The sequence below is a fragment of the Cyprinodon tularosa genome, unplaced genomic scaffold (assembly GCF_016077235.1).
Source record: "Cyprinodon tularosa strain WSP-4 unplaced genomic scaffold, ASM1607723v1 ctg2, whole genome shotgun sequence".
Taxonomy (NCBI): Eukaryota; Metazoa; Chordata; class Actinopteri; order Cyprinodontiformes; family Cyprinodontidae; genus Cyprinodon; species Cyprinodon tularosa.
This window is the reverse complement of record NW_024038733.1, coordinates 4,476,335-4,504,262: the sequence shown is the minus strand read 5'-3', so window position 1 is coordinate 4,504,262 and position 27,928 is coordinate 4,476,335. Positions and strand designations below refer to the sequence as shown.

The window sequence follows — 27,928 nt, the reverse complement described above, 5'->3', positions numbered from 1 at the left end:
CCCTTTTTCCCTTTTCACTTCTACATGGCAGACAGTCTTGTTAAAGCGAAGCAAAAAAGAAAACCTTAACACTGTCTCTCTCTCTCTCTCATTTTTTTTTTTTTAGCTTTAAACTGGCTCACTTCTCCTTGTGCCATTTCCCAAAGGTGCAATGTGACTTTGAAAGCTTAACAAGTAAATGAGGGTTCAATTTTGACCTACTTAAGGGGGGCCCGGGCTACATTTTCGTTTTTTTTTTTCCCTCCCCGGGCGCTTATGAGCTCCTCGTCTCTTGGAAACTAGGGAACTGAAAATGCAGAGTACCGCACTGTACATGTCCGCTGTCAACCTCCCGTGCAACACACATCTTTTTAGTTAGTTTTTGCTTAAGGTGCCGAAGTAAGAGCATTCAAAGTGTATATATGTGTTCTTCTTTAAAGTGAGTCCACTCTGCATACATACAGTCTTTAGTGTGCTTGATCATCCAGCACTAGTGCAAATTCATTTCAGCTGGTCTTTTTTTATTTATTTATTTTTTTCCTTCATCCACGTCAGTGTGTCTGTCTCTTTTTATCTCCCGCTGCTCGGACTATAGTTGCCATAGTTTCATCCTTGATGGGATGCCCTTCAGAGCGCAAAGTTCGGCGCACTCGTGTATCAGCGTTCGAGGTGTTTTTTTTTTTTTTCCTTGAATTTTCAGCCACAGATAATATTTCAAACCCTCCCAGTCTTCTTCTTTATTTTCCCTCTGTTTTTTTTTTAGTCGGTGCAGTGACATCAGTTTTAGTCCATCTGTTCACTGCTGGGGCTGGTCCCTTTTTCGAGTAGTTCCACCCTGCAGAAAGATAAAATGTAGTCAACAAGATGCTCCATGCTTTCCGGGTTTAGTATTCCATTTTAGCTGGAATCTCCTACATTTTTTTTTTACTTCATCCATGAAAATCAGTATTCCATCTGGGTTTTATGGGAAGGTTTTTGAGAAATTGTTCCAATTAAATATCGGATAAGTGTGGCATTCTATCCCTTTCAGAGTCAGTACTTTGTAGAACTTTTACATTTTTATCCTTTTATGTTATTACCGTATTTTCACAACCATAAGGCGCACCGTACTAAAAGGCGCAGTCTCAGTTATGTGTCCCATTTCTGTATTTAACACACACATAAGGCGCACCGTACTATAGGGCGCGTTTTTTATATACCGGTACATGTCCTCTACTACCTTTAAATACCTCTACTGCATATTTAAAAATACAGCGGGCCCAAAACTGAGTATGATTGTGCTTTATTCATGTATTTATTACAAAGTATTAATCAAACCTGGGAGCTGGCCGTGAGACAGACACATCGCAGATGACACAGCGCTGTGATCACTCCTAAATTAACGTAAAATCCTGAAACCTGCCGACAGAATATGTTCGCTTTTATTACCGGTATCCTGGTGCCTGCAGTTTAAATTATTTAGCTAGATGAAAAACACCTGCCAGCCACTGCATGAACCCGGAGGCTGCCCAGCCTACAGGCTGCTGATGAAGGGATTTCTGCTGTCGGCGCACCGCTGGTATGTGGGGGTCTGAGCGCCTCCGACAGAAATAGATAATCTGGATGAACTGACTGCAATTATGAAGTTTTCAGGTGGACTTTCTCACTTAAAAACATATTAAAACTACTTTATTCCCACTGATCACAGCAAATATAGCTGCAAGATTTAGATTATTTAGATGAAAAAACACCTGCCAGCCACCGCGGTGAAGAGGAGGAGACCCGGCCCAGAGGCTGCTGTTGAATTAAGTTTTCAGGTAGAAAAATAGAGCGGGAGCAAAACTGAGTATGATTGTGTTTTATTAATGTATTTATTACAAAGTATTAATCAAACCCATCAAAGTCATCATCCTCTGTTTCTGAATTAAACAGCTGCGCTAAATCAGACATGCCAATTTCCCCTTCTTCGCTGTCAGTCACTTTCCGTGCAGCGCAGCTCCTCAGAAATAATGCCGGCTTTTGCAAAAGCTGGAACAACAGAGCCAGCAGACACGTTAGTCCAAGCATCTACAATCCATCCGCTAACGGTGGCGTAACTTGCCAGGCGCTGCCTTCCACGTATCCTGAAACTGTGGTCTCCGTCGGTCATCCATCGCTCCCACGCCGCTCGCAGCCTTACTTTGAACGGCCGCTTCACACCGATGTCGAGCGGTTGAAGTTCCTTTGTCAGACCCCCCGGGATAACGGCGAGCACAGCGTTCATTTTTTTTCACCATGTTTTTCACATCGGCTGTGAGATGGGCACGCAGCGATGGTGATGCGTGGAAAAAAACACCTGTTCTCCTCACATACCTGCCTCAGCCACGCTTTCATCATCTCCTCATCCATCCAGCCCTTTCCATTTGCCTTAATATGTCATCAGAGCGATGTGTCTGTCTCGCTGTCAGCTCCCAGATCAGCTTCTCTGATTCGTGGATGCGGCGCTTCCAGCAGCAAAACTTAAATTTTTCCATCTCGATCAGCAGCAACGCGTTGGCGGCGCGCTCCCGAAGCGCTGCGCCTGCTGCTCAAAACGCGCTGCGGGACCTTTTGCTGCGTCTATACGCTCGTCAACCGTTGACTTTGCATGTAAACTCGCTGCTTCTGCTGCACCTGCTGCGTCCGGTTCACAGCGAGCGCATTAATTTGTTTCACCATGTTTTTCACATCAGCTGTGAGATGGGCACGCATGGAGTCAGATTAACAGCGATGGTGTGGTGATGAGTGGAAAAAAAACACCTGGTCTCCTTACATTCAGCCAGTCTTTCATCATCTCCTCAATGAGGTGGTCTCAAAAGTCGCACTTGCAACACACATAGGGCGCACCGCACCAAAGGGCGCACCGCACATTTTGAGGGAAAAAAAAGACGTTTATGTGCGCCTTATAGTCGTGAAAATACGGTACATGTTTATTTTTGTTTGTGTGTCTCATGTACTGCTCAAATGAATTGGGATGAATAAAGAGGTCTAAGTCTAAGAACCATGTTTCACAGCAAATTTAAGCTGCAGCTCTTATGGCGGGGCCTTCAGCTGGAATTGAGGTGACTTGACAAGAAAAGCAGTTGAGGTTTTTTTTATTTAGGGAAACCAGATTGCAGGGGGTTTACAAAACTGCGGACTTCACACATATATCAGATTTAAATATAAATCTGATATATGTGTTTCTTAAAATAAATGTGTTTTTTCTTGAATTGATGAGCTAAGTGAGACAATTTTCATTTAAAATAAGAGAAAAACTATTTAATTGTCTTATTTCAAGTGCATATTATTTAATTATCTTATTTAAACAGTAAAAAAAAAAATATTCCATTGGCTAATCATATTATTTACCTACTCAAATGAAGGGTATATACACTTAATTTAAGACATTTTTACTTATTTCTAGATTGTTTTTGCAGTGTAGTGTAGCAGTTTGAGATTGTAACATGAAAAAAATGTACCAATGGTACAAAGGATGGGAATAATTTGCATGTACTCCACTTACCTCTCTCTCTTTTTGTTCGTTTATGAATGCTGCAGAGTCAAAAGTAAATCATTCAACCGTTTCCTCCTCTGTTCTCTGCTGCAGACATCTCTTTCCCCTCGTTTTGCTTCCTCCTCTTCCTCCTCCTCCTCTTGTCTGCTCCGTCTATTGGTGGGCTGAGGTGAACAAGAACGAACAACTAACTGCAAAAGCAAATTTAGAAAAAAAAAAAAAAAAACTACTCTGTTAAGAGACTTATTTCTCCATGTGGGTGGTGTGCGTTTCGTTAACTCACGCTGGGGCTGGCAGTGAGCGAGCTGGGGGTGTCCTGACTTTGGTGGTGGGGATCACTGCTGCTGATAACCGTAACCTCCACCCCCACTGAGTGATCTGCAGGTCAAGCAGCATGGGGAACGTTAGCAAAGGCAGGAACGTCATCTTTTACATTCACATTTTAATCATATGTGTTCTTGTTTTCTCTTTGGTTTCTGTCTGCTGGATGAAAGTGTGTGGTTTCACTGCTAATGGAGAAAGTCGATGCCTGCTGAGTTCTTGGACACCAGCATTGGATGACAGAAATAGGGAAACATTTCTGCAGGCTGCATTCTGTGGTTGGAAAACCACTTAGTTTGGGCTGCTGAGTATGATACAGAAAGACAAGCCAAACATGAAGTCGGATGAGCGCGCACATACATGCACACGTACATTTACAGTCCACTCTGATGTACGGCAAAAACAAAACTATGAAAAAGCGCACGGTTCAACCACAAACACCTACTGAAACAAAACTAACACACACACTTGCTTCATGGACCTGACTTGATGTGGCTGTCGTCTCCACTGGAGCCATCGCAGGACAAGATCTGTGAGTCCTCTCCCTCCTCGCCTCCATCTCTCCCCCTCTCTATCCGCATTCGGATTTGGCGGTCTCTCACAAGCTCCCAGTTCCTAACGAGGAACACGTTGTGTTTCACCACAAAGCTCCTGGACCAGAGAGACAGAGAAAGAGAGACTGTTACCCCACTAATGCTAAAATGAGTTTAACAGCAGTTTATTTTGAAATCCATGCCTCTCGCTGCAGGTCAGAGGCTCCATGTCGAGGTGAGGGAACAGGCTGATGATGTCTCTGGAGCTCTCCTCCTGTTCAGTAGTATATGAGGAGATGAATGAAGGTAAAGTATTAAAAATGAGCTGGTTTAAAACAAACTCAAGCTACAAAACTCACCATTGTTGGCTGAGAAGATGGAGTCCTTTGCTTCAGGCGACCTGTCGGATGCATGGAAATAAATAAATCAGAGACCCCAGACTTATTTACGTCCTTTCTTCCGATTTCTGAAAAGCGTTGGGATTATATCACTCTTAATTAAAGCAGTTAATTATTTAACAAATCAGTTTAATTTCAGTAGATCTATTTTCTTGGCTAAAAGAATAAAAATACATAACTAAATAACGGCAAACTTAAAGGCAATAAATGTAACTAAGCCATCTTTACCTTACGCTGTTTAAAGTTACAAACTCTAAATTAAAAAAATCTGAAAGCTCATAATTATTTTGGAGTAAAAGTATCTAAAACAGCACAGATAGGTCTACAAAAAAGAGAAAGCACAAGTCTGTCAGAAAAGCCCTTTCTGTTACCAAGGCCTTAATAACAGAGTTTATGTAACATCTCTGCAAGGGGAGAATTTTTGGTAGAAATTTAACTCAAAATAGAGGGTGGTTTTTGTTGTTTTTCCTTCATCAAAATCAGAAGGAAATTAAAAAAAATGTACTTTAAGTAGATAGATCCATGGTACTCTTCAAGGGTTAGGAAAATGTGACGAATGAAAAGAACAGTGCTTTTCTCAAGGTGCTGCAGACAGAGGAAAAATTTAAATGTGGAACAGTGAGAAAAAAATGGCCAGTGTTTATTATGATAGATATAGAACTCGGGAGATAGAAAATAAAAAAAAAACCTCAAAAATCACTGTTAGAGAACTGGACAAAACAAAAAAGTCTAATCTAAGGCTCATCATGTCTCCTTAATAATATTTAGTTTATATGTAATTGCCAATTGATTGTTTGGGAATGAAGCCATGTAAAGAGGACTTTCTGTCCCACCATCACAAACATAAATGTGGGTTTTTGGAAGCTCCTGCTTTGGTCAGATGAGACTAACATTGATAGTTTGTTAAAAGAATCGCAGGCACATCTGAATTTGAATGTTATATATGGTGGCGGATCTGTGATGCTGTGGGTCTGTTCCACTTCCAAATACCCAGCAGGGCAAATTTACGTTAAACATGGGAAGGAATTAAGGTATCAATATGATTAAAAGGAATAGGACCTAAGAATGTGTTTGTTAAGTTAAATACATTTCTAAATTTGTAAAATGGATACTCGCTTAAACATGAGAATAAAGCAATAAGTTTAAATGACTGGTGTGATGAGAAGGCTGGAAGAGGACCCACATTTGTCTTAGTAAAGAGCTTTGAATACATTTTAACCAGAAGTTGCAATAGAAGTCAATGGTGCTTAATGTATTGAGAAATAAACTCACAGTAACGCCGCTTTCTTTTCAGGGGCACAGCAGGTTGACGCTGAAGCTGTAGCCACATCACATGAGAATTATATCCAAGTCATAAAAAATAAACATATATTTTAATATCTCATTTGTTGTTTTATCCTAGGTACCTGGTTATGTTGCCACTGCCACATCACATCGTATGGAAGCTGGAAGTGAATTCGCTTCAGTCTTAAGTACTTCCCTAAAGAAGATGAGGATTTTAGTGAAGGTTACTGGCGACAGTCAGACAAGCCAGAACTGAGTGAAGAATAATCTGTGCTCACCAACATGTATGGGAGCAGGTAGGAGGCTGTACTCAAGATCCCCTGGTGTGTACTCTAAACTTTCGCTGCAGGTTTGGGCTCGGAAGGGAGGACTGACACAAACAGGATACAGAAATTTCATTTTGTATAAAAAAAGGTCATGAAGTATCTCATATATGAGGCAGTTTATGGGTTAAGTCAGCTCACTCTGTAGTTTTATAGTCATCAGAGTAAAGGCCTGCTCTCAGGTAGTTTTTCACTGGAGAACCGTCTCTGCTCTCTTCCCTATGCTGGGCTACAGGTTGGGGCGGAGCCTCGTCCACATCCGATTGGCTGAGAAACTCAGAATGTGTGTCACATTCGGGGATGTCCTTGGCAAAACTAAAAGGAAAGTGCATACAGAGAGGTAGAGTGATAGGGAGGGTAAAGGAGAAAGAAAGAGAGATAGAGGGCACTGGTTTAGCACACAGTGCTGAAAACAGTGGGTTAATATGACAGCAGAGAGTGGTTGCATTGAACAGTCAAATCAACCAGCTCCGGTGTTTACCTCTGATGGCAGGGAGAATCACCATGTTTTCTCTTTCGCCCCCTCTTCCTCGAGGCCTGTGACACCAGATCCATGACCTGCTGGGCTGTGTTGCCTCCTCCTCCTCTCTTCTCTGGCACCACTTCTTCTGCCTCCCCTTCCGCTTCTGGCACTAAGTCACCCAGTGGCATGGCTAACTTTGCATGGGATGGGGAGGGCAGCGGGTGCTTCCTAGGACGTCCTGGCCCTCTTTTGTTTTTCACCACAGCACAGTGTGGAGTTGGCATGCTCGTCCGCTGCCCCCAGTTTCTCAAGTCACCTTGTAAACCTGCAGGAGCGGGAGAGGTGGTGGTGGGACGGGATTCGGGAGGGCATGAGTGGCAGAGAGGAAATAAGGCAGATGTGGATAAGAGATTAAGGCAGCAGAAGGTGTGAGGTGAGCCCAGTCTGGGCTGACTCATGAGGACAGGCTGCAGCTTAGGTGAGTCATAACATTTCCTCTGACCGGATCACTTCTGGGAAATGCATTAAACGTGATTTATGAGCTGCACACACACACAGAAAAAAAAATGATGCACACAAACACAGGCATGCATAACTATAGTGCACATCGCCTATTGAGCTGCTTTTTTTAGCGTGTTGCATCAGAAACAAAACAAACCTTTTTTTTTCCCTGCACACACACTCTCAGTGCCCCCTCCCTGACCTCCTTCTGATGCTTTCATCAATCTCTCCTAAGGTCATCCATCTTTTTGTTTCATCTTCCCCAGCCCCTGACAAGATTGACCACTCTTTCCTTATTGGGTTTTTCCAAATCAAACAGGCTCAGTCGGCCCAGCCAGAAGGAAAAGAGCCAGCCTTTAATAGCCAAGCTAGTGGTTAACTAATGGATAGGCTTTAGAAGCAAAAGCATGCATTTTGGGAAGATTTTAAAGATATTCTTGCAGATTCCCCTCAAGATATTAAAGAAGTTCAGAAATACACATCACAGTGGTGAATTTCTTTTATGGGTTTTAAAAATTAGCAGTTTTGTTGTCAAGGTAGAATAGAAAATGCATCTTTAATGCATTTAAAAGGTAAGAACTGCTTCCAAATGTTTATATTAGTCTAAGATTAGCCAGATTTTTACCCAGAATCAAATAGAAACATTACCTCAGCATTTTTCTTTTTTTTGCAGCCACTAACAACCTCCTTGCTTAATTTCAGATGAATATTTGTGGAAAAAAAATCTTGGTAAAATTGTTAGACATGGCCTTAAAACATGATCTACTTATTATCAATACATCTAGAATTGGATCCATTACAAAGGTCAGCGTACTTAATCATTCTAAAATCTGTTTTTATGTCTGTTTGGGATGACTGCCCTGTTAAAGCACCTCGTTAACAGTCCCTCTCTCAGATTGAAAAACTTTCGAGAGCTCAGTTGACTAAAAATGCATACAGGATACCATTAAAAACATGGCACTTCTATATAATTTAATATCAACGATATGTGTTATACTTAGTCCAAATCTCACTATTTCCTTCATTTTTCGACATGACAATAACCCTGCTACTATCTTTTAGCTTTCTGATCTTGGTGACTAAAATCTATATCAGTTGTGGGCATAATGAAGAGAAAATAATCCAGGGGACAAATTGTATAGCCCTTGAAATATTACAAGCATAAAAGTATTATTTTCAAGCTTAATTGCTAAATGACATGTTGTGAAGATTAAATCTTATATTATATGAACAGGATACCGTATAATTGAAATACTAGAGTCTCTGTTTCTCTAGGCCAAACAGCCAGATGCTTTCCGGGGAAAGGTTTCATAGTCAGAGGAAAAACAGATTCAGTTTTCTGTTTCTCTAAAAATACACAGGAAGGTTTGAAGGAGTAAAAGTGAGACTTTTAAAACTAAAATTGCCAGTTGTCCAGCACAGTGGTGTTAGCACAGTGGTGTGAGGCTGTTTCTCTACCTGTGACACTGATGCATTGAAGAGTGGATGAAAGAGGAAGACCGCCCTAAACTTCTTAAATATTGACCTTCAAACTTTTTGGAGTTTATTCAATTTATTAAATTGAACTTTTTATTGATCTCACATTAGAGAAGTTTACTTCTGCATTTAACCCATCCCCTTGGGGATCAGTGGGCTGCCATTGTGCGGCGCCCGGAGAGCAGTGTGGGGTGAAGAGCCTTGCTCAGACAGCCAGAGTGGCAGTCTGTGGGAGTGGGGCTCAAACTCATAACCTCAGGATTCCAAGCTCTATGCCCTAACTACTTGGCCGCCCCTCAGAATCATGCGTACCACTGACCACTTAACAGACCTAGCATATTATGTTACCAATTCTATGCTGGACAGCTGTTTAAAAGCTCATAGCAATATTTTGAATAAAAACATACTTCTTGCCATTTTACCAAAATATTTGAATTGGTATATCAGGGCCAGCTGCAAACATCAGTCAGGCTTGAACATTTGGAAAGCATGGCCATGGTCAAACTGGATGTAATTCAGCTCTATTTAAACATTTTTGACTTAGTTTAAAGGTCTTGTCAAAGTCCAAAATCCCAAACATTTAAACTAAGGAATTGCTCAAAATAACAGACAAACCTGTTGCTGGACACAAGTGGAATTACTGGGGATGAATGTATATATTTGAGTCTTTAGTTATAATTTTGACCCTGTGTGGATTTAAGGAATCTCACCGAAAATCTGTTCTTTACACCGTTTAAAAAAAAACTGTATTGTAGGATCATCTCAGCCTGGAAAATAAACCCTTTGACAATGAATGTCACCTTCTACTCACCCCTGTTATTTCTTAACAAATTTTTCACTAGGGTAGGTGAGGAATGGCTGTGTGGGTGCCCTTGCACAAAAAAAAGGACTATGAAGCTGGCTATAAAAAGAATGGAGTCTGATTTCTCCTCATGCAGCCTCTGGGCTTTGATGTGTGGCTTAACAACGCCTGAGAAAAAGCAGGGCTGTCACTATATTGGGCACTCGGCTGCTGGTTGGTGGAGATATATCGTCACACTGTGCAAATAACAAAATCTGTCAAAGTTTGCGAGTGAAAAGAGGTTCTGTGCGTAATCCCAACTCAGCTAGCTGTCATTACCTGGCAGCTGATGTTATGTTTAAAAGGTGCTGTGGTTTCTGTTTCATCTAGATTTCTGTTGGTATTCATAGACTAATATTCAATGCCAATTAAGAAATAATGAAAAAAGTTGTGTATTGAATAATTATCCACTCAAGCATCCTCACCTGCCTCCCTCATCTCCGTCCATGCTGGCTCATCCCTACTCCATGACTTCTCCCCACTTCCAGGATTCCTGCTGGCCAATCCGCTCCTAAGGCCCCTCCCTGCTGCTGACATGGCAGCAGAAGTGAACAAGTTGGTGTGTTTGGAAACATAAAAGTGTGACTCATTCACATCATCTTCACAGTCCTCGTCCTCCTCTTCTGAGGCAGCCTGTCTGCCCACGTGCTTGTCCCCGGTGAAGCCTCTCCAGCTGGGGTTTAGGGTTCCAAATCCTGCGCTTCCTAGACTCCCAAATGTTCCCCAGGTTTGGCCCAATCCTCCCCAGCCTCCTCCAAAGGAAGACAGGTGAGTGGAGCCAAGCCCCAAAGAGGTGAGTGATGTGTTTTTGTACCTTTCTGCTGAAGAGGATGATGAAGAAGAGGTGGCAGAGGAGAAGGGAATGCTCCCATTTTGACGTAACCAAGGTGAGTCTTTGGACAGCGTGCTTCCTTCTTTCCTCCTTCCCTCTACTTGCCTAAAAAGGAATCCTGATTGCGTCTTTGCACCTCCCAACAGCTCCCTATCTATTCCATCTTCATCCTCCTCATCCTGTAACTCTTCTTCGGTTTCCATGTTTCGCTCATAGTGTCGGTGTCTGTGCTTATGTTTGTGTTCAGTCCTCCCCCAGCCACAAGAGACACCGGACACAAACCCTGAGCCCACACCTCTGCTGCTGGCCCCTGGATCTCCCTCCACTTCTCCTCCTAAAGCTCCCTCTCTGAGCAACCTGCTTCTGCGCCTGTGGAATCTGGCCGGGTTTAGGAGGAAGTGAGCGTGGTGGGACTGATGGGGGGTGTACTGGTGAGGAGCCGGAAGTGGGAAGGAGCTGGGGAGGTGGTGGTAGAGTGATGGGGGTGCTGGTGGGTAGCTGCCATAAAACCCCATGTTATCAATTGTTTCCTGAAACTTCGAGGGGCAGCTGCACTGCCGGCGGTCCAGCTTCCTATTACAATGACAGGCATAGAAGGGCTGAGGGTTGAAGGAAGGAGCAGCTGGAAAGGATGGAGGGTGTGGTGTGTAGAACCCGTTCAGATTGATGCGGAAGATGTTGGACCGGTGGGAATGGGAAGAAGAATGATGCCGCCTTCCCCCATCAAAGCCCTGCCCGAGTCCCGTCCTTGCCCAGCTCCGTCGTCCAATGTGGACCTCGTTGAACTGAGCGATCAAATCTTCTAGCTCAGCCAGGAACTCTGGGTCTTGCATATGCATCTGCTGGTGCTTCTTCTTATGCTTGTTCTTCTGTCTCTTTAGTGCACTGTGTCCAAGGCAGGAGTAATACTCCGAATGAATGCACTTGTTGTGGCCAAGGCAAGTGCATAGACAGGGGCAGGAAGAGGGGCAGTCATAGTCCCTTCGCCTGTGTCGGTCTCTGAGCCGCTCTGCTGCATTTGAGGTGCTTGTGGTGTTTGAGTTTCTGGGCACATGAGATAGGGCTGAGGAGACTGAAGATTGGTGGTCTACAAGAGATGTAGGGAGTCTTTGACCACCTAGAATCACCCCTGACCCCTGACCCATCCTCAGTATACCTCTGGCTCCCCTCATCTCCCCTCGCTCAGAGACACTGTTGTTATCCGTTCCAATCCCGCTGTCGCTGGGCAGTGTCTCGTCGCTGTGTGACTCACTCCTTGGGGAGGGGGTGGCTTCCTTCAGGTGGCTCGGAGACCCTGGTACATGATGCATTGGAGGGGTAGCACCCGAGAGCTTACATGAAGACTGGTGGAAGGGAAACTGATGTCTCCCCTGACATGGACAGCTCTTCTTCACAAAGGGGGAGAGAGACGAGGAGGAAGGAGGACGTGGGGATGTACAAGAAGAAGATGGTGAAGGGAGGGAGAAATGGTGAGAAAAGAGGAGGGAGGATGTTGGTTCTGTGAGGCTGCCTTCGCTATAAGGACTCTGGGCTCCACTAGAGTGGGTGAGTGAGGGGGAAGGAAATGGGTGAGATTGTGGAAGCTGTGGCTGGCTTGATGAGAAAAGAGATGCTTCAGGGGGACTGGTAAACAAAGACGAGTGAGAGGAGTTCTGTGAGCTAGAGTTTAAAATTGCTGTTTGAGACTTAGGCTTACGTCCTCGCCTCTTGCCCATGTAAATGGTCCCTCGTTTGCTTACATTGATCTGAGGGCCTAGCTTGCTCCCAAATGAGGAAGACAGGGCTGAAAGGGTGTGAACTGTTGTAGCCTCAATCGATTTACACATTCTCAGGGAGGTTTTACCATCTGCTGCCTCCTTGCCCCTTCCCTCCTTCCCCACATAACCAGACATTATGACTTTGTGAAGTCTCCTCTTCTTTCTTCTCTTCATTTCATTAATCAGTTTTCTGATCTTTAGCTGCCGGTTTCCCCGCTCAGGCAGATGAAAGTCTTCACTTCTTTCCATGCGACTGTGGGGATTAAGTGCATCCTCGCCCTGGTCACCCGGGAGGGGTCGTTTGGGTGGACGCCCTCGTTTCTTAGGGCTTGAGTTGGATTGCAGTATTGGTACCAACACGGGAGCTTTCTTAGCTCTGTCACACCCTACAGATGGATCCTCAGAGGAAATATCATTCGGTGAAAGTCGTGGAGGAGGCTCATCCAAGCTGGAGCTGTGAGATTTAGGGCGGCCCCTCTTTCGGACTGAATCTGTCATGGGTTGAGTTTGTTTCGGGACTGCTGAAGACATTGGGGAGGAGCAGCTGGATAAGGAGCTTGAGGGCGCTGACTGTGATTCATCGTTATGGTGAACAGTGGTTTTGGCAGGGAATGATGTCTTGGTGATCTGGGGGAAATTTAGCGATGCATTATGCAGGGAATCCAAAGAGGCTTCCTGATTTTCCGCTCTGTGGGCGCGGTGTACCAGCTTGGTCCAGCTGGGCCTTCTGGCTTTACGTTTCTTGAGTGGTCGGCTGTCCTGCTCTCGTGGCGAAGAGGGGGGAGAAACAGGAATGTGGGAGGACGCTGGAGGAAGTGGGGGTGGAGCAGAGGACGTAGAAAGTGGAGGAGGTCCCGCTGTATGTCTTGTGACGTCTTGTTCTTTTGATTTACTGTAATCACCTGTTGTCGCAGACTCGCCTTGTTTAGCAAGCCTACAACTGTCAGCAGCCTTTTCTTTCTCCTCTAATCTCACTGGAGCCACTTTTTTACATATTTTATCTAATTTAGGAATCCCAACAGTTTCACCACATTTTGCATTATCCTCCGTCCTTGATTTGTCCGGGCTTTGCTTATCTCCCTTTCCTGTCTCATTCTTCAGCTTATCTTTCCATAATTCATCGGTTTTGTGTTTCTGGTCTTTTTCTTTATCATGTCTTAATTTCCCATCCTTCTCCTTCTTCTTTTTCTTGATCTCATCCTTTCTTTTCTCACTTTTTTCTTTGTCTCCCTCTGATCTGTCTTTCTTTGATTTTTTATCCTTCCGTTTCTCTTTCTTGGCTTTCTTCTCCTTCTCTCTCTTGTTCTCTATGAGCGCCTGTGGGGATGGATCGGGACCCACTGACAGGACAGAGGAAGAATCCACAGAGGGGGGAGACTGTGATTTGGGGGTGACTTGTACACAGGAAGGAGAGTCCAGCTTAGGCTTACTGGAAAGGTCTTTGTGGGAGCCAAATGACACCACAGGCCTCGCTGTGGAGTCTGAGGAAGAAGTAGAAGAGGAACCACTGTGTTTTCCAGCTTTGTTTTTTGATGAGGCTGGAGTACCAAGGATATTTGAAGAGCTCCTCCCATTAGATAGCTCCTTCTGTTTTGCTGTCTGAACCAAACCATTGTGTTTCTTGGAGCTGTTCCCTTCATTCCTGGTTTCTGAAGTGGAGACTGTCTGCTTGCTTGGTGTGGACGGAGTGGTTGAAACAGTCTGGTCTGCTGTGGGAGAGCGGGGTTTTTGTCCTGCAGGGACGGACTGTCCATTGACGCATGGAAGCTTATCTTTCTTCACTCTCTCTGATGAGCCATTTGAATTATCATCTGTCTTATCAGCCAGCTTGATAGGAACCTAAACAATGCAAACAAAAAAACAATATCTGTAACAAACAGTAATAACAATGAGTTATAATTCCCTTTTAAAATAGCATGCTCTTTTATTATATAGGATTTATTCTGCAGGAATCAAATGATACAGAGTCTAAAGCGTAATGAGGGAAAAAATAGGAAAGATGAAGTTACCCAGTATCACATCCCTAGTCTGAAACTTTAGCAAAGCACATTTTGCTTGAAATTCAACATTCAGTTTTTTTTAGTTCACTCTCTCCATAAATTAAGGTGAATCTGGTTACACTTAATTAAAGTCTTGCTGTCCTATTAGAGGTTCCTGGCTTTTGCAACCTTAGCCACATTTTTCAGAGAGCCAGTGGTCACAATGATCATATTGTTTAAAAGTTTCAATGAGGATCAGGGTACAAAAAAGTGATAAATATATCAATGCAAGAGGAGACAGTTATCATAAATTCAAGCTAAATAGAAAATAGTGGATATAAATTGTGCAGTTCATCCCAACAGACTAAAAGGATAAGAGGGAAACTGATCAGGGAGGCAGCCAAGTGACTGACAACAAAAAGGTACAACATTATACCACCAGCATCAGACAGGTTTTTATACTTATACTGAATTTTGACCCAAGAGTTTGAACGCTACAGTAGAACTCTTTCTCCTTGCCCCTGCCAATCGTTTTCCAATGTATTATTGTTCAAATGTGATGAGGCTGTGAAAATCCCAAGTTCAGCTTTGAGCTTCTCTGTATGCTTTACCAAATTTATAAAATATATAGATATATATTTATTAGAAACTTGCACTACTATAGGTTCTGGGAATGCATTAATGAATACTGTAAACAAATTAATGTTAGTTAAAATTGTACAGTATAGAGTTTTAAACAAAATTAGAGCATTTTTAATCTCTTTCATACAGTGGCCCGGAGGTGTCACCACTAATACAAAAGCCGCAACACAAATACAAGAGCAGCAACACAATTACAAAAGCTGCAACACAAATACAAGAGCCGCAACACAAATACAAGAGCCGCAACACAAATACAAAAGCTGCAACACAAATACAAGAGCCGCAACACAAATACAAGAGCCGCAACACAAATACAAAAGCTGCAACACAAATACAAGAGCCGCAACACAAATACAAGAGCCGCAACACAAATACAAAAGCCGCAACACAAATACAAGAGCCGCAACACAAATACAAGAGCCGCAACACAAATACAAGAGCCGCAACACAAATACAAAAGCTGCAACACAAATACAAGAGCCGCAACACAAATACAAGAGCCGCAACACAAATACAAAAGCCGCAACACAAATACAAGAGCCGCAACACAAATACAAGAGCCGCAACACAAATACAAGAGCCGCAACACAAATACAAGAGCCGCAACACAAATACAAGAGCCGCAACACAAATACAAGAGCCGCAACACAAATACAAAAGCTGCAACACAAATACAAGAGCCGCAACACAAATACAAGAGCCGCAACACAAATACAAAAGCTGCAACACAAATACAAGAGCCGCAACACAAATACAAGAGCCGCAACACAAATACAAAAGCCGCAACACAAATACAAGAGCCGCAACACAAATACAAGAGCCGCAACACAAATACAAGAGCCGCAACACAAATACAAGAGCCGCAACACAAATACAAAAGCTGCAACACAAATACAAGAGCCGCAACACAAATACAAGAGCCGCAACACAAATACAAAAGCCGCAACACAAATACAAGAGCAGCAACACAATTACAAAAGCTGCAACACAAATACAAGAGCCGCAACACAAATACAAGAGCCGCAACACAAATACAAGAGCCGCAACACAAATACAAAAGCTGCAACACAAATACAAGAGCCGCAACACAAATACAAGAGCCGCAACACAAATACAAAAGCCGCAACACAAATACAAGAGCCGCAACACAAATACAAGAGCCGCAACACAAATACAAGAGCCGCAACACAAATACAAGAGCCGCAACACAAATACAATAGCCGCAACACAAATAAAAAAGCCGCTTTTGTAATTGTGTTGCAGCTCTTGTATTTGTGTTGTGGCTTTTGTATTAGTGGTGACACACCTGGGCCACCATACTTTCAGTCTTCCTGATATTGATATTTCCCTCCAACAGGTTGGATCAAAGCAAGGAAATTGTAGGATTTGTAATATATGTTGACAGGAGTTATATCGGATGTTCATAGATACATAAGAAAGGTTAAACTGGTTGCATTTTTAGTTGAAGCATGTAAAAACGTCTCCAAACTTAACATGCCTTGCATTTGAATGACGGTATCATAACTGATTGATATAGTTTGGACTTTATGAGTGATTATTCTAATTATGTGGAGTTTTCAGGTATCTATTAGAAAAGTTGTTCACGATTTTTTCAACCTGGTGATCCTCTATCTATTTGACTCTATATTTATTTGTAAATATAAAATGAACTAAATATACTAATTTAAAAAGAAATCATTTTAAAAATAATTTTTAATGATTTTTTTCATTATTTAAAATGTATTGTTGATTAATTATTTAGATATTTAATTATTCAATTGCATTTTTTTCAATTTATCTGTATATTTGATGATTAAATTGTATATTAAAATAAATAAATGCTACTTCTACTCGTTTCATGGATCATGTATTTATTTTTTGAAACATCTACATTTTTCATTATATGTTTTTTTCTTCCATTTACATCAGAAACGAAAAAAAATATCTTGCGACCCTCATTTGTTTGGCGTCTTTGGGGTCCCTACCCCTACTTGTATCTTTCTATGGTGTCCTTGAGTGTCGAGAAAGGCTCCTTCATATAAAATGTATTATTATTATCAACACTTTAAGAACCCCCCTGAGATTAGGAAGAAATTTCAAAAGCTGTAGTTGGCAAATATTGAAAAAAATCCAGATTAGGCAAACTGTAGCTGCATGTAACTGCAGCTATATTATGTATTCCTTAAAGATGATCCTCAAAGATGGACAATACTTTTAAATTATTTGCCTTTGTGTCTCAAAATCCTGTCTTTAAGACAGGTTTGCAACCAAAAAAGATTTGCATCAATAGAGAGCATAAGGATTAAATGGGTCAAACAGGTAGAGAAAACGAGGGCACTTTGAAGGAAAAGGGAGAGAGCCAGGTGATGAAAACAGGAATGGGGACAAAGAGAGAAGAAATGCAAAGGTGGAGCAACAGAAAGGAACAGAGTGGGACAGAAGGGGGAGTGAAAGATAAATGAGAGCACAAAGAGAAAAGAGGGAGATGTAAAAATAGAAAAGAGCAACAGATATAGAGGACCAGGCAGAGACTGAAAGAGAGAGAGAAAACATTGCTATTGGTAGCTATAAATGGCCACTAATACTGATGAGAAGGGTTGACATTTTATACTGGTTCTGTAATTTTGGTATGCTGCTGCCTCTCTAGTGGTGTTTGAGCAGCTAAAGCTATAAGCTTCCCCTCCGGTGATCATCACAAGGACTGATGGACCGATGTCTGTAATAACTCCAACTGGCTGCCGTCCTGTCAGCCTATTTTTAGGGCCGTTAATTGTAATCTGCCGCTTAGGTTTCAGTTCTGAGACAATAGCTTATTTCATACTGGAGCGGAGATCCTTGTAACTTTTCTCCGCATTATTGCATAAATGAATCTGCTGGTTAACTCTAAAAACTAACAAGGAAAAACTACACCGCATGGGTATTTAATAATGAATGAAAACCCTCATTCACTGCAAGCCTTGGTTGTTTTCTTTCTATTTAAAGCCAACTTCAGTAAGCAGCAGATTTACTGCCAGCAGCTGGGACGCTGTGTAAGTGTCCTACCTGTTTGCCAGTTTTGGTCCCGTGGCTGGAAATGTTAGGGCCTGAAGCAGGGATACACTCTGAGGTTATAGTTGAGGCTAACGACAAAGGCTGCAATGACGAGGAGGATATTGACTTTGTAACGGGCAGAGAAGTAGCAGATGCAGTTTTCTTGGATGTGGTCTGGACAGCATCCAAGCCCGAGCGCTGCTCTCTGTTTGCCTCATCTGTGGCTGGGCTGCTTTTGTTCTGCTGGACCGCTCTTCCCTCTCCATCTGCCCTAAGCAGAGCCCCTCTGCCTTGTCTCTGATAGGTCCTGATGGTGGGCTTGCACACGTAGCTTTCCAAAATCTTGGGCGGCTTTTTGGTGCGCTTGGCCTGGAGTCCGATCCGGACCCGTACGTTTCCCTCAGGGCAGTTTGACTCCCTGCCAGCGAGCTGGAGATCCTGTTGTCCTCCACAACGCCCCTCAATGAGCAGCTCCAGCACAGCCCCCTTGTCTCCTTCCCTTTTTCCCCCTGCTCCTCTTTTCTCCTCCTCTTTTTTCCCAACATTGCTACTGTCGCCGTCACCTCGTTTCTTCTTTTCTGCCACTTGGTCCTGCTTGGAGTCTTCTGGGGCAGAGGTGGAGTCCAGAATGGAGGCAGTGGTTGGAGGGGTCCCCCCCTTCACTCTCTGGTCCATCAGAGAAGTCAGGGGGGAGAGGCCGCGTGCTCCGGGGTTCCCAGTATAACACCTTCAAATGAGTCAATGAGTCCAGAGGGACTGGTGAGGTCAAAGGTGAGGAACAGACGACAGGTAATGGTGAGAAAGGTTAGCAAAACAGATGCCTTAACGGTCCGAGGGCAGTTTAGTGCCTTCATCCAGCGAGGAAAAGTCTCTCTCTGCTTCTTCAGACTGGAGCTGAGTAAATATAAATCTAAAAGAAAGAGTGGAAGAAAAAAACAGAGAGAGGGAGGGGGAGAGAGAGGCCAGAGATTAGTCATTTTAGTGAGCTCAGATGCTGAATCGTAGCAGCACAGGAATTGAGGGGGAAAGTCCCCTTCCTGCAGGCAGCTGCAGCGAGGTGCTAAAGTCTGTGTCCACAGAGATGATCTCATCATACAGAAAGCCCAGGAGGCCAATCAGATTCCCAGAATGTCAGCTCTAACTGGAAGACTTACTCACAATCCCACCAAAACAGCTTCACGTCGATCTCCTTCAACTGTCTGCTGTTGCAGCGGATTACAGAAGTACTTTTAGAGGAACCGTTACATTATCTACACCTTTAATGTGACACCAAATAACTTAAGAGGGAATTCATGCGATGGAGAAACAAAGGAAGTGCATTCCTTTGGAAGAGAAGGAAAAGAGTGTCAAGTTTTCAATTGCTGTTTTACAAATTAAATAGGGGGGTTATAGAATAGATTTATATGATTTACTCTAATACAGTAAATCTAAATATAATCCGGTGCAACTATTTGTATTTTGTGGTATGTCCAGCTTGACATACCTCAGATTAAATCTGTGAACATTATTTTTCGAGTTTCACCACAGATTCTTATTCAGATATAGATCTGGCCTTTGATTGGTCTATTAGATTACGCTTTAATGTGAACTGTGTCATTGTTGATGCCCTCGTACCACGGGGATGGTGCATTCAGGGTGATTATTCTTTATTTTGTAAGGATCTCTCATAAACCTCTTAGTCTTTATTTAACAGCTGCATTAACTGAGCTTACACTACAAATAAATCAGGGGACCTCTGGAGGATTGGTTGCACTGGGTTTTAATCTATGGTATCCTAGGTTATTATCGAAATAATAAAAACTAGAATTTAAAAAAATATTTAACTTGAATAAAGAAAAACTATACCTTGCAAAAAAAAAAAGTAACTGTAAGTTTACAAAACTCATTAACACTAACTGAATATTAACCGAAAATGTGCTTAGTTATCATAACGTATTAATACAAGGTTAAGATCCTTGTTGTTTTATGTTTTCTTTCGCTTTACTGTATACCCCAGCATCTGGGATTTTATTTCTGTTATATATACTTTTTTAACTCTTCCGCCCGATATGTCATCATATTACATAAACACTAAAACTGTAACTGAAACTAGTAAAAACTAAACTCAAACCAAGCACTTTAAAAAAGAAAAAAAAACTAAACTAACATAGCTAAAAAAAAAATACTAAAAACAAATTAAAACTAAAATTGAATTAATAATCAGAAGTCAAAATGAAATAAAAATAAAAAGCAATTTTCAAAATTTTCAAAACGATTTAAACCTTGGTGCTATCACAATTACGGAGAATGAAAATAAATGCACACCACACTTTTCAGATTTGTTTACCTTTTAAATAAGAATTTGTCTGCCAATTCAGAACTATAGCTACTGTGTCTTGATCTATCACATGAACCAAAATGAAATACACTAAAGTTTGCAGCTGAAATGTGACAAAACAGTCTAAGCGGAATAACCTATATACTTTGGCACTAAACTTGTCTAAAGAGCTCTTTCACATCATAATCCTTACTGTCCCCGTCCCAAAATCAGTCAATCAGCTCCTGATTTATTCGAACACTTGATCCGGTCTCCTCCCCTCCTTTCCTTCTGTTCTCAGCTACTCCCATAGCTACCTCTTCACCCTCCCTCCCCTTCACTGTAGCCTCTTTTCTTTCACCCCCCATCCTTTTCATGTTCAACTGTAAGCTTTTTTTTTTCATGCATTTTCTATTACTCCGATCCACTCTCCTTCCCTCTCTGCAGACCACACAGTAAAACAGTCAACCCGAAACTCTATCGCTGTTAATCAGAACCATATTTCTTCCCTCAGAGCTGTTCTTTCTGTTTTTCCCTCCTCTCTGGTCTAAATCCCTCCATTCACCGCACACACCCCAGCCCCCCTCCCTGCAGCGGTGGTAACACAAATCCGTAGGAAAGGGTAAAACTTATTTTCGGAAAGGAGTGCAAATTCCTCCTCCTCCCATTGCTTCCTCTAAGTCAAGTAAAGCTTTTCATTGACCCCATTGTAAATGGACTTTTAATGTGACATTACACCAGAGAAACACACCCTAAAAATAACAATCTGCTCACCAGAGAACAGAAAAAAAAAAATCTTTCACTCCTGCTGTGTCCAGGACTGTTTTTTTTTTTACAATCAAATGCTTTGAGAAAGAAAGCGACATCCTTCATCGAGCTCCCCTCATTAGTCTCCATCTCTCATCAAGGGACACACTCGTCCATTTTCTAATAAAACACACCCCGCAAAGTATTCTCACAGCGCTCTCTCTCCTTCTCTCTCATGAGGGCCACTTATAAAATAGCTCATCTGTCTCTCAACAACAAGTTGAATTGCTTCCTTAAACCTAGGAGAGCATCTCAGTCTAATGTTTTCATTTAGGAGCTCAGTGGACCATCTTTCCTGCCTCAGGGTCCCAAGTCCAAACACAGAAAATTTCCTTGAATCAAACAAATCGTAGTCTATTCCAGTAACTACTCTTATGTAACAGTATTGGAAAGCATGTTCAAGGTAAATACTAAATATATCAAAATCAAATGAATATAAGCGCGGACCGTAGTTTTTGTTAAAGATGCTAAACGAGGTTGCCTGTTTTTGTCACTAATAAATGTGTCCTGGCAGAAAAACACAGCTGACAAAGTCATGATCTTCACTGTAGGAAAACAAAAGTTTAAATAATGACCTGTAGAAAGGAAATACTGCCAATTCTGCCTCAACTAATTACCAGGGTTCAGCGATGCATCGATTAAAATCAGTTAAATGATAAATAATCATGTTACATAGTCTCAAAATGAAAAACATTGATCCACATAATCATCTTTAAGATGGGTCAATTTGACCCTATCTGACTGTATGATCTGGCTAAATTGAGATTACATATGTTGTGAATTGGCACTGTATAAATAAACTTAATTGAAATTTAATTATTTTTTATATATATATTGAAAAGATGTTATTCATTTAAATGCTTGATTCCTGTTAGAACTTAGAAAAAAAAATGTGGATAATAATTAGATATATTTACTCAGTTACAATTACTTATGTAACTTTTTTAAATTACTTTTATGAGTAGTTGTAAATAAGTGTACTTATACTTTTAGGCCTACTTAAGCAGTATTCTCATGAGAGTATTGCTACTCGTACTTGGGTATAAAGTCTGGTTATTCCACCCATTATGAGTATTAGGGGAGTAAATGATAATTGTTTTGTATCGATGCATCGATCCAACAGCTGACGATCCGATGCATCGACACGTCCGCAAGAGTATCGATTCATGTTTATTGTTATCCATTTGCTCCTGGGCGTAATTCTGACCTATTTTGCCCTCCTGCCTCGCTTCCTTTAGCCATTACCTTCTGTCCGCTTGCACACACACACACAAACACTCACGTAAACACAGAGGCATATTATTTTTCAGTGAATGAGGTTTTCATAGGCCTAGGTGGAGTACCGTACAACTTTGCTACTTCTGTTATTTGCTGTTGTTTGTCAAATAAAATGCATAACAATATTACAGCTTTTATTGATTGATTTCAAATCTGAAACATTGTCTAGCCTGAAAGGTAAAAAATGTTTTACCAATTACCGGTAATCAAATCGAATCGTATGGTGGTGTATTCTTGAGTCGAATATAATCGAATCGTTGGGTCATGAAATTGATACTGAATCGATTCGCCATGATGGGTGTGATTCACACCCCTAATGAGTACCTTTAGTTATTGGGGATATGGGCTGATATCTGATACCGATTTCATACTACTGTTGAATGAATTAACTGTATATCTTGCCATGTGAAGTAAGACATCATGCTTGACATACACCTTCTTTAAAAAAGGTAACAAACCAGCACAGATATAAATCATCACTGGCTGCTGCGTGTGAATGACATAATCAGCATTGCAATCATAAAACTGAAGTCACTAGATTGCTGTAACTACATTTTTGTGTAATAATAAAGTAAAAATAGAATAAAGATTTGGAAGTTGGACTCTTTTCCGAGGAGAGTTGGACTTTGTGAGGTTGCCCTGTGTCAAGATTCAATTTCTAAGTGCAGCCAAAGTGTTGAGGGGATTCGTTTTGGTGGCCTCCGGATTACATCTATTATACGCAGATGACGTGGTTCTATTGGCTTCATCAGGGCGTGATCTACAGCTCTCACTGGAGTGGTTCACAGCCGAGTGGGAAGCTGCCGGATGAGGATCAATGCCTCCAAATCCGAGACCATGGTCTTGAGCCGGAAAAGGGTAGAGTGCCTTCTCCGGGTGGCACTGGGCTGCGCTAAAATGGATTAGCGCAGTAAAATAAAGATAGCACCCCAAATGCCCAAATTTATAGAGCTTTTCTACAAAACAAAAGCTGATTTTGGGTTTAGTGGTTTAGTAGACTTTAAGATACTAATTGTAAATGTTTGAGTTTGAAATTTGACTCTAATAACCATCCAAGCTAGGAAGGATGCTACCATGGGTGGTGAAGCAGAAGCAGCCAATGAGTCACATTTTTAACTGGTACATATCTCATAATATTCCTACTTATTCAGCAGGGCCTGATCAGAGCCCCAGTGTGGGTGGGCCGCTTAATTGTGAAGATAGGATTTCCACCTACTCAAGTTTTTTTTCCCCCTTTAAACAAATGACAGTAGATTGACATCATTATAAACAAAGAATTTTAGACTTTCTCTACATGAGAAAAAACATATATTTGCTCTGGTGTTACCTTAGAAAGCTCCTTAAAAACATTAGGATTTGAGGGCAAGGAAGGACAAATGGAATATCTTAAAAATTATTTTTTTAATAGAGATTTTAGACAAAGAAAACAGTTATTATAACAATTTTTTTCAGGTTTGTTATTAATCACGTAAAACTTGATTGCTCATTAGACACGCTAATGTTACAGGTGCTCCCGACTCGGCACACAGATGCTGGGTGATGTCATATCGTTGTTTGGGCAACCACAATGTTTTACATCATGTGGCAACGTTCAGTTTTACGTCATGTAGCGTAACGTCACGGGCATGCTCAGGGCCTGAGCTGATCTGGTCACAGAAGGCCATTGGACTTTTCCACTTCTTGCAAGTTTTACAAACTATTCTTTTTAAGAAATGTTTTTGTTAGGAATCCAGTTTGTGTGGGTTGTTTGTCTGTTTTTCTCCCTCCACTACCAGGTGGTGCCCTGTCCTCGTTGGGCCTCCCTGCAAACCTGCGGCTCGTTGGATCATTACTGGAAGAGAATTTCAGCAGTGGGAGGTCACTGCTTCGACGCCAGAGTGTTTGCCAGTTTTGGGTACTCTAGCCAAGCTGAGATTAGCAGAGTCTAACCTAAGCTTTGTTTCTCTAAGCCTAACCTAGTTTTTGTCTTTGCTCCTCGGCAGGAAGCCTTCCTGAGAAACTGGATACCTGGACCTTCTCCCCCTGGAAGGATTAACTGAGTACACACTGAGCAGGGGAAAACCTCCACATGATTCAAGTCCTCATCGGAAATCAAAGTGACAGTCCGCTCCTTTACTCCTCTGGGTCCAACGCTTGTCTATCTGTCCGCCCTCCAACGAGTTCCCTCTTCTCTGGATTAACCCCCACAAGCTGGATTCAAGGATTGACAAGAGTCCCCTTAAACGTGATACCCTCTCCAGCTATATTCAAGCCTCAGTCAAATTTACTACAGTCCCTGAACTGATCACTGTGATCTCCCCTTCAGACTTTCCAGTTCCGGTTCACCAGTCCACTGAGTTCCAGATCCAACTTCTGTATTTCATCTACTTTTAATAGGCCTGTTTAGCTTTTTTCTCTTGGTCTCTAAGTGGTTCTCTGCATGTGGGTCAGATCGCGTAAACCTATCATGGCAGTTTTCAACTCTTAAAAACCCACACAGTTATGAGATGAAATAGCGTTGCAGAATAACCTAAAATCCTTTTACGGCCCTTTGTGGCACTGACTCGAAAGACATAAAGTGACATAAAAAGGGTTACCGTAGTCTGTCTTTTGCTGTAATTATACATATAGTCAGAGGGCCAATAGGTGACAAAATAGATCTAAATGGTTTAACCGAAATATCTGAGATAGTAGCTTAAACAACTGCAGGCACTTTTCTTAAACAGCAGTAGTGAAAAGTGACGACAGATAATAAGCATGCCAGGTTTTTAAACCTAAAAGGGTAAGCCCATTCAAGAACAGTCAAAGAGCATACTAATAGCTGCCTATGCTCTTCAGAGCCATACCTCTCATACATAACTCAAAATTATTCTAAGATTAGAGCAGAAGCTATTCCCAGTGACAGGATGATGGGTGGACTTGACACTGTAAGTCAGTGTGGTTCCTCTGGAGAGGGACGATTAAATCATGATAATGGCCCTCCATCTTTCCAGCAGCATCATGATCATCTTTCTGTGGCAGTGTTATCATCGAAGGCCACAACAGCTGCTAGGATCTGCTAGACGACAGTGGGAACCCAGCTGGAATCTGGGCTACAGTGTTGGCATCTCAGGTTATTGAGCCACAGGGAGGGACTATAAGGCAGCGGCCAGCCCTATAAATTTGCTGCCCTCCCCACCTGCCAGACAGTCTAATCTTGGATGCATATATTTTATTTTTATTAACAGGGACTGAAAATAACAGAGTATGTTGTTTGTTTATTTACTCATTTATTAGCATGTCCTGTATTTGTCCATAGAATGCCTTTCATTCCTGTCCTTGCCCTCTTATAGAAGATGACGGGTTAATAAAATTAATTTTGTCCTGGCTCTAGCTTTTATGATATCAGAAAAGGTTATCGGTAGCTGTTATGTGGCCGTCCCTTTCATAACTTACTGGGGGAGCCCCTGCGGGGAAGAACAGCGCCTTACAAAAGTATTCAATCTAAAACTTTTTAACATTTTATATAATTTAACCCATGCACTTAATTGTATTTCGGGTTAATCTAATATAATGAATCAGGGAAAAGTTTTGGTTAACCATTAAGAAGAATAATTATGATTTTTTTTTTCTTTTCAAGTATAGATCTCTAAAGTGTTTTCGGCATATGTAGCATCCATCTTGAGTCAATAGTTTATAGAACCCAATTTCACTGCAACCACTGCTGCAAATCTTTTTGGGTATTTCCCCTACATCTTTGTACATCTACAAAATGAAATGCCTGCCAATTCTCTCTTGCAAAACAGCTCAAGCTGAGACAGATTGATGGAGTTCATCTGTTAACATCAGTTTTCAAATCTTTGGAAATATTCTCAATAGGATTTAGGCCTTAAATGTCATTAAAGCACTGGAACACATGAAAATGTTTTGATTTAAACCATTCCTGCTCTGGTATTCTACTGGAAGCCTAAGCTTTGTCTTTGTTTCAACTTTTTCAGCTTCTAGGTTAACATCTCCGAATCAAACCAATTTGCCTGGTATTGTTAAAAAAACAACATCCCGCTCCATGATACTGCCGCTACCATGTTTCAAGGTAGTAATGGTGTTTTATTTAATTAAGTTTAGTCTGCCAGATTTAATTTTCATTGCTCGTTAAACTTTTAATTTCCATCTTACCCGAACTTCCCTAAAAGGCATGTAGCACACTTCTCGTAGTTTCCTTTGAGATATTTTTCCTCTCACCACTCTTTCAAGCAGGCCAGATTTTTGGAGTACAGGAGAAATAAAAAACCTTTTTAGCAGTTTTTCCCCACTTGAGGTCTATATTTCTGCTTCCCTAAAATACTCATTGAAGTAAACCAGTTTCAGTTTTGAGGTAATGGATCAAAAAAATCTACCTGAGAAGTTCAAAGCTTGAAGTACTGTATTTAAACCCAACTGCTTGACAACTTTATCCCTCACTTCCCTGCTGTGTTCATTGGTCTTCATAATGCAGTTTCCTCGCCAACTTTCTTAAAGAAAAACTCTCTGGTACCTTCACAGGCCAGCTGTATTTATTCTAAAACTACATTACTGTTGAGGGCAATAGGTTTCACTGGTTTCAGAGTAAAGGGGATATTTTTTTCTCCTTTTATTATTCACAGAAAACTATGAATCCTGTTCTTTAACTTCCTTGCTTTTAAGTTGTTTGTTTATCACAGAAACAACTTTGTAAAAAAGTTCTAGGGATGTGAATACTTTTGCGATTCCCTTCATCTCACCTCCTCGCAGATACCGCCCCCCCAGTCAGAAGTGTGTTGATTGAACATTGTGTACTCAGGTCGCAGTTGCGTCTCCTGACTGATGTTGCTACTGTAGATACAGTGGACCCCCCCTCTCCTAAAATGACTTTGCGCACCATCGCTTGATGCTGGCGCACTTGCAAATCAAACACACGTGTGGTTGTTGCTCCTCGCTCCCCGTTATAACATATGACGCGCGTTTGAGCGTCTAATAACAGAAATGTTAAACATGCGCAGCAAGCGAGCGAAAAAAAAAAATAAAAAACAACAAACAACTCAACATGGAGGTAATAAGAGGGTGAACGACATCAAAACCCGCCTGCTGATGTGGATCAGTCCCGGGAGACCCCCCCTTCCAGTCCCCCTGCTGGTGTCAGCAACATTGAAATAAGAAAAATATCACCGCGCAAGGAGAACAGAGGAAGGGGGGGCTGGAAACGCGCTCAGCAACAAGGGATAAAATTAGCGCAAAGCGGATGCACCGAATTTGAGCTCGGTCATGATGAAAAGGCCTGCGCACATTAGTGCGGACTGCCATGGCAATCTGTAATAAGGCTACGTAGGCTACTTACCCAGAGAGCGCGTCCCAGAGCCAACTGCGTTCTGAAGGTGTTGCTGTCCTGATCTCCAATCTCTCGGCGATCTGATGCATTAGAATGGAGCTCAGATTACATAAGTTAGGTTAAAAACATCCCCCGAAAGACGAGTTTGATTCCCAGCAGAGCGCGGATCCCTCCTTGCAACAACATCGGCGCGGCTGTTTTTCATAATCGGTACAGTCGACGGATCTCCGCCGGAGCGCCTCCGCAGCTAGGTGGCGTACTGGTTACACCCACTGGAGCTTATTTTGCCCACTTCTCTCGCAGGGAAAGTTGGATCGCTCCCGCCAGTTCTCATGGCTCACGGTGCTGTGATGAACGTGTGTGCGCACACACAGGCAGGCAATGAGGAGGAGG

The 27,928-nt window shown here is 42.0% G+C and overlaps 1 protein-coding gene across 6 annotated transcripts; it reads right to left on the bottom strand.

Moving 5' to 3' along the window:
- Positions 1–91: 91 nt before the first annotated feature.
- On the bottom strand, positions 92–27,913 carry LOC119783008 (histone-lysine N-methyltransferase ASH1L-like). 6 transcript variants are annotated; one of them, XM_038284256.1, is made up of 14 exons: positions 27,545–27,911; positions 17,865–18,762; positions 10,038–14,040; positions 6,813–7,119; positions 6,473–6,646; positions 6,287–6,378; positions 6,131–6,204; positions 5,997–6,042; positions 4,686–4,726; positions 4,530–4,600; positions 4,275–4,444; positions 3,756–3,850; positions 3,482–3,663; positions 92–814 (listed from the first exon to the last, which is right to left on the bottom strand). In XM_038284256.1, exons 2-13 carry the CDS (start codon positions 18,525–18,527, stop codon positions 3,502–3,504), a joined length of 5,898 nt encoding a protein of 1,965 aa, XP_038140184.1. In that variant the 5' UTR covers positions 18,528–18,762; positions 27,545–27,911; the 3' UTR covers positions 92–814; positions 3,482–3,501. The 6 variants fall into 6 exon arrangements, 3 of the variants coding, with proteins under 3 accessions (XP_038140184.1, XP_038140185.1, XP_038140186.1); XM_038284257.1 differs by having other exon boundaries at positions 3,482–3,636; XR_005280742.1 differs by lacking the exon at positions 92–814 and having other exon boundaries at positions 3,496–3,636; positions 4,280–4,444; positions 27,545–27,912.
- Positions 27,914–27,928: the final 15 nt, after the last annotated feature.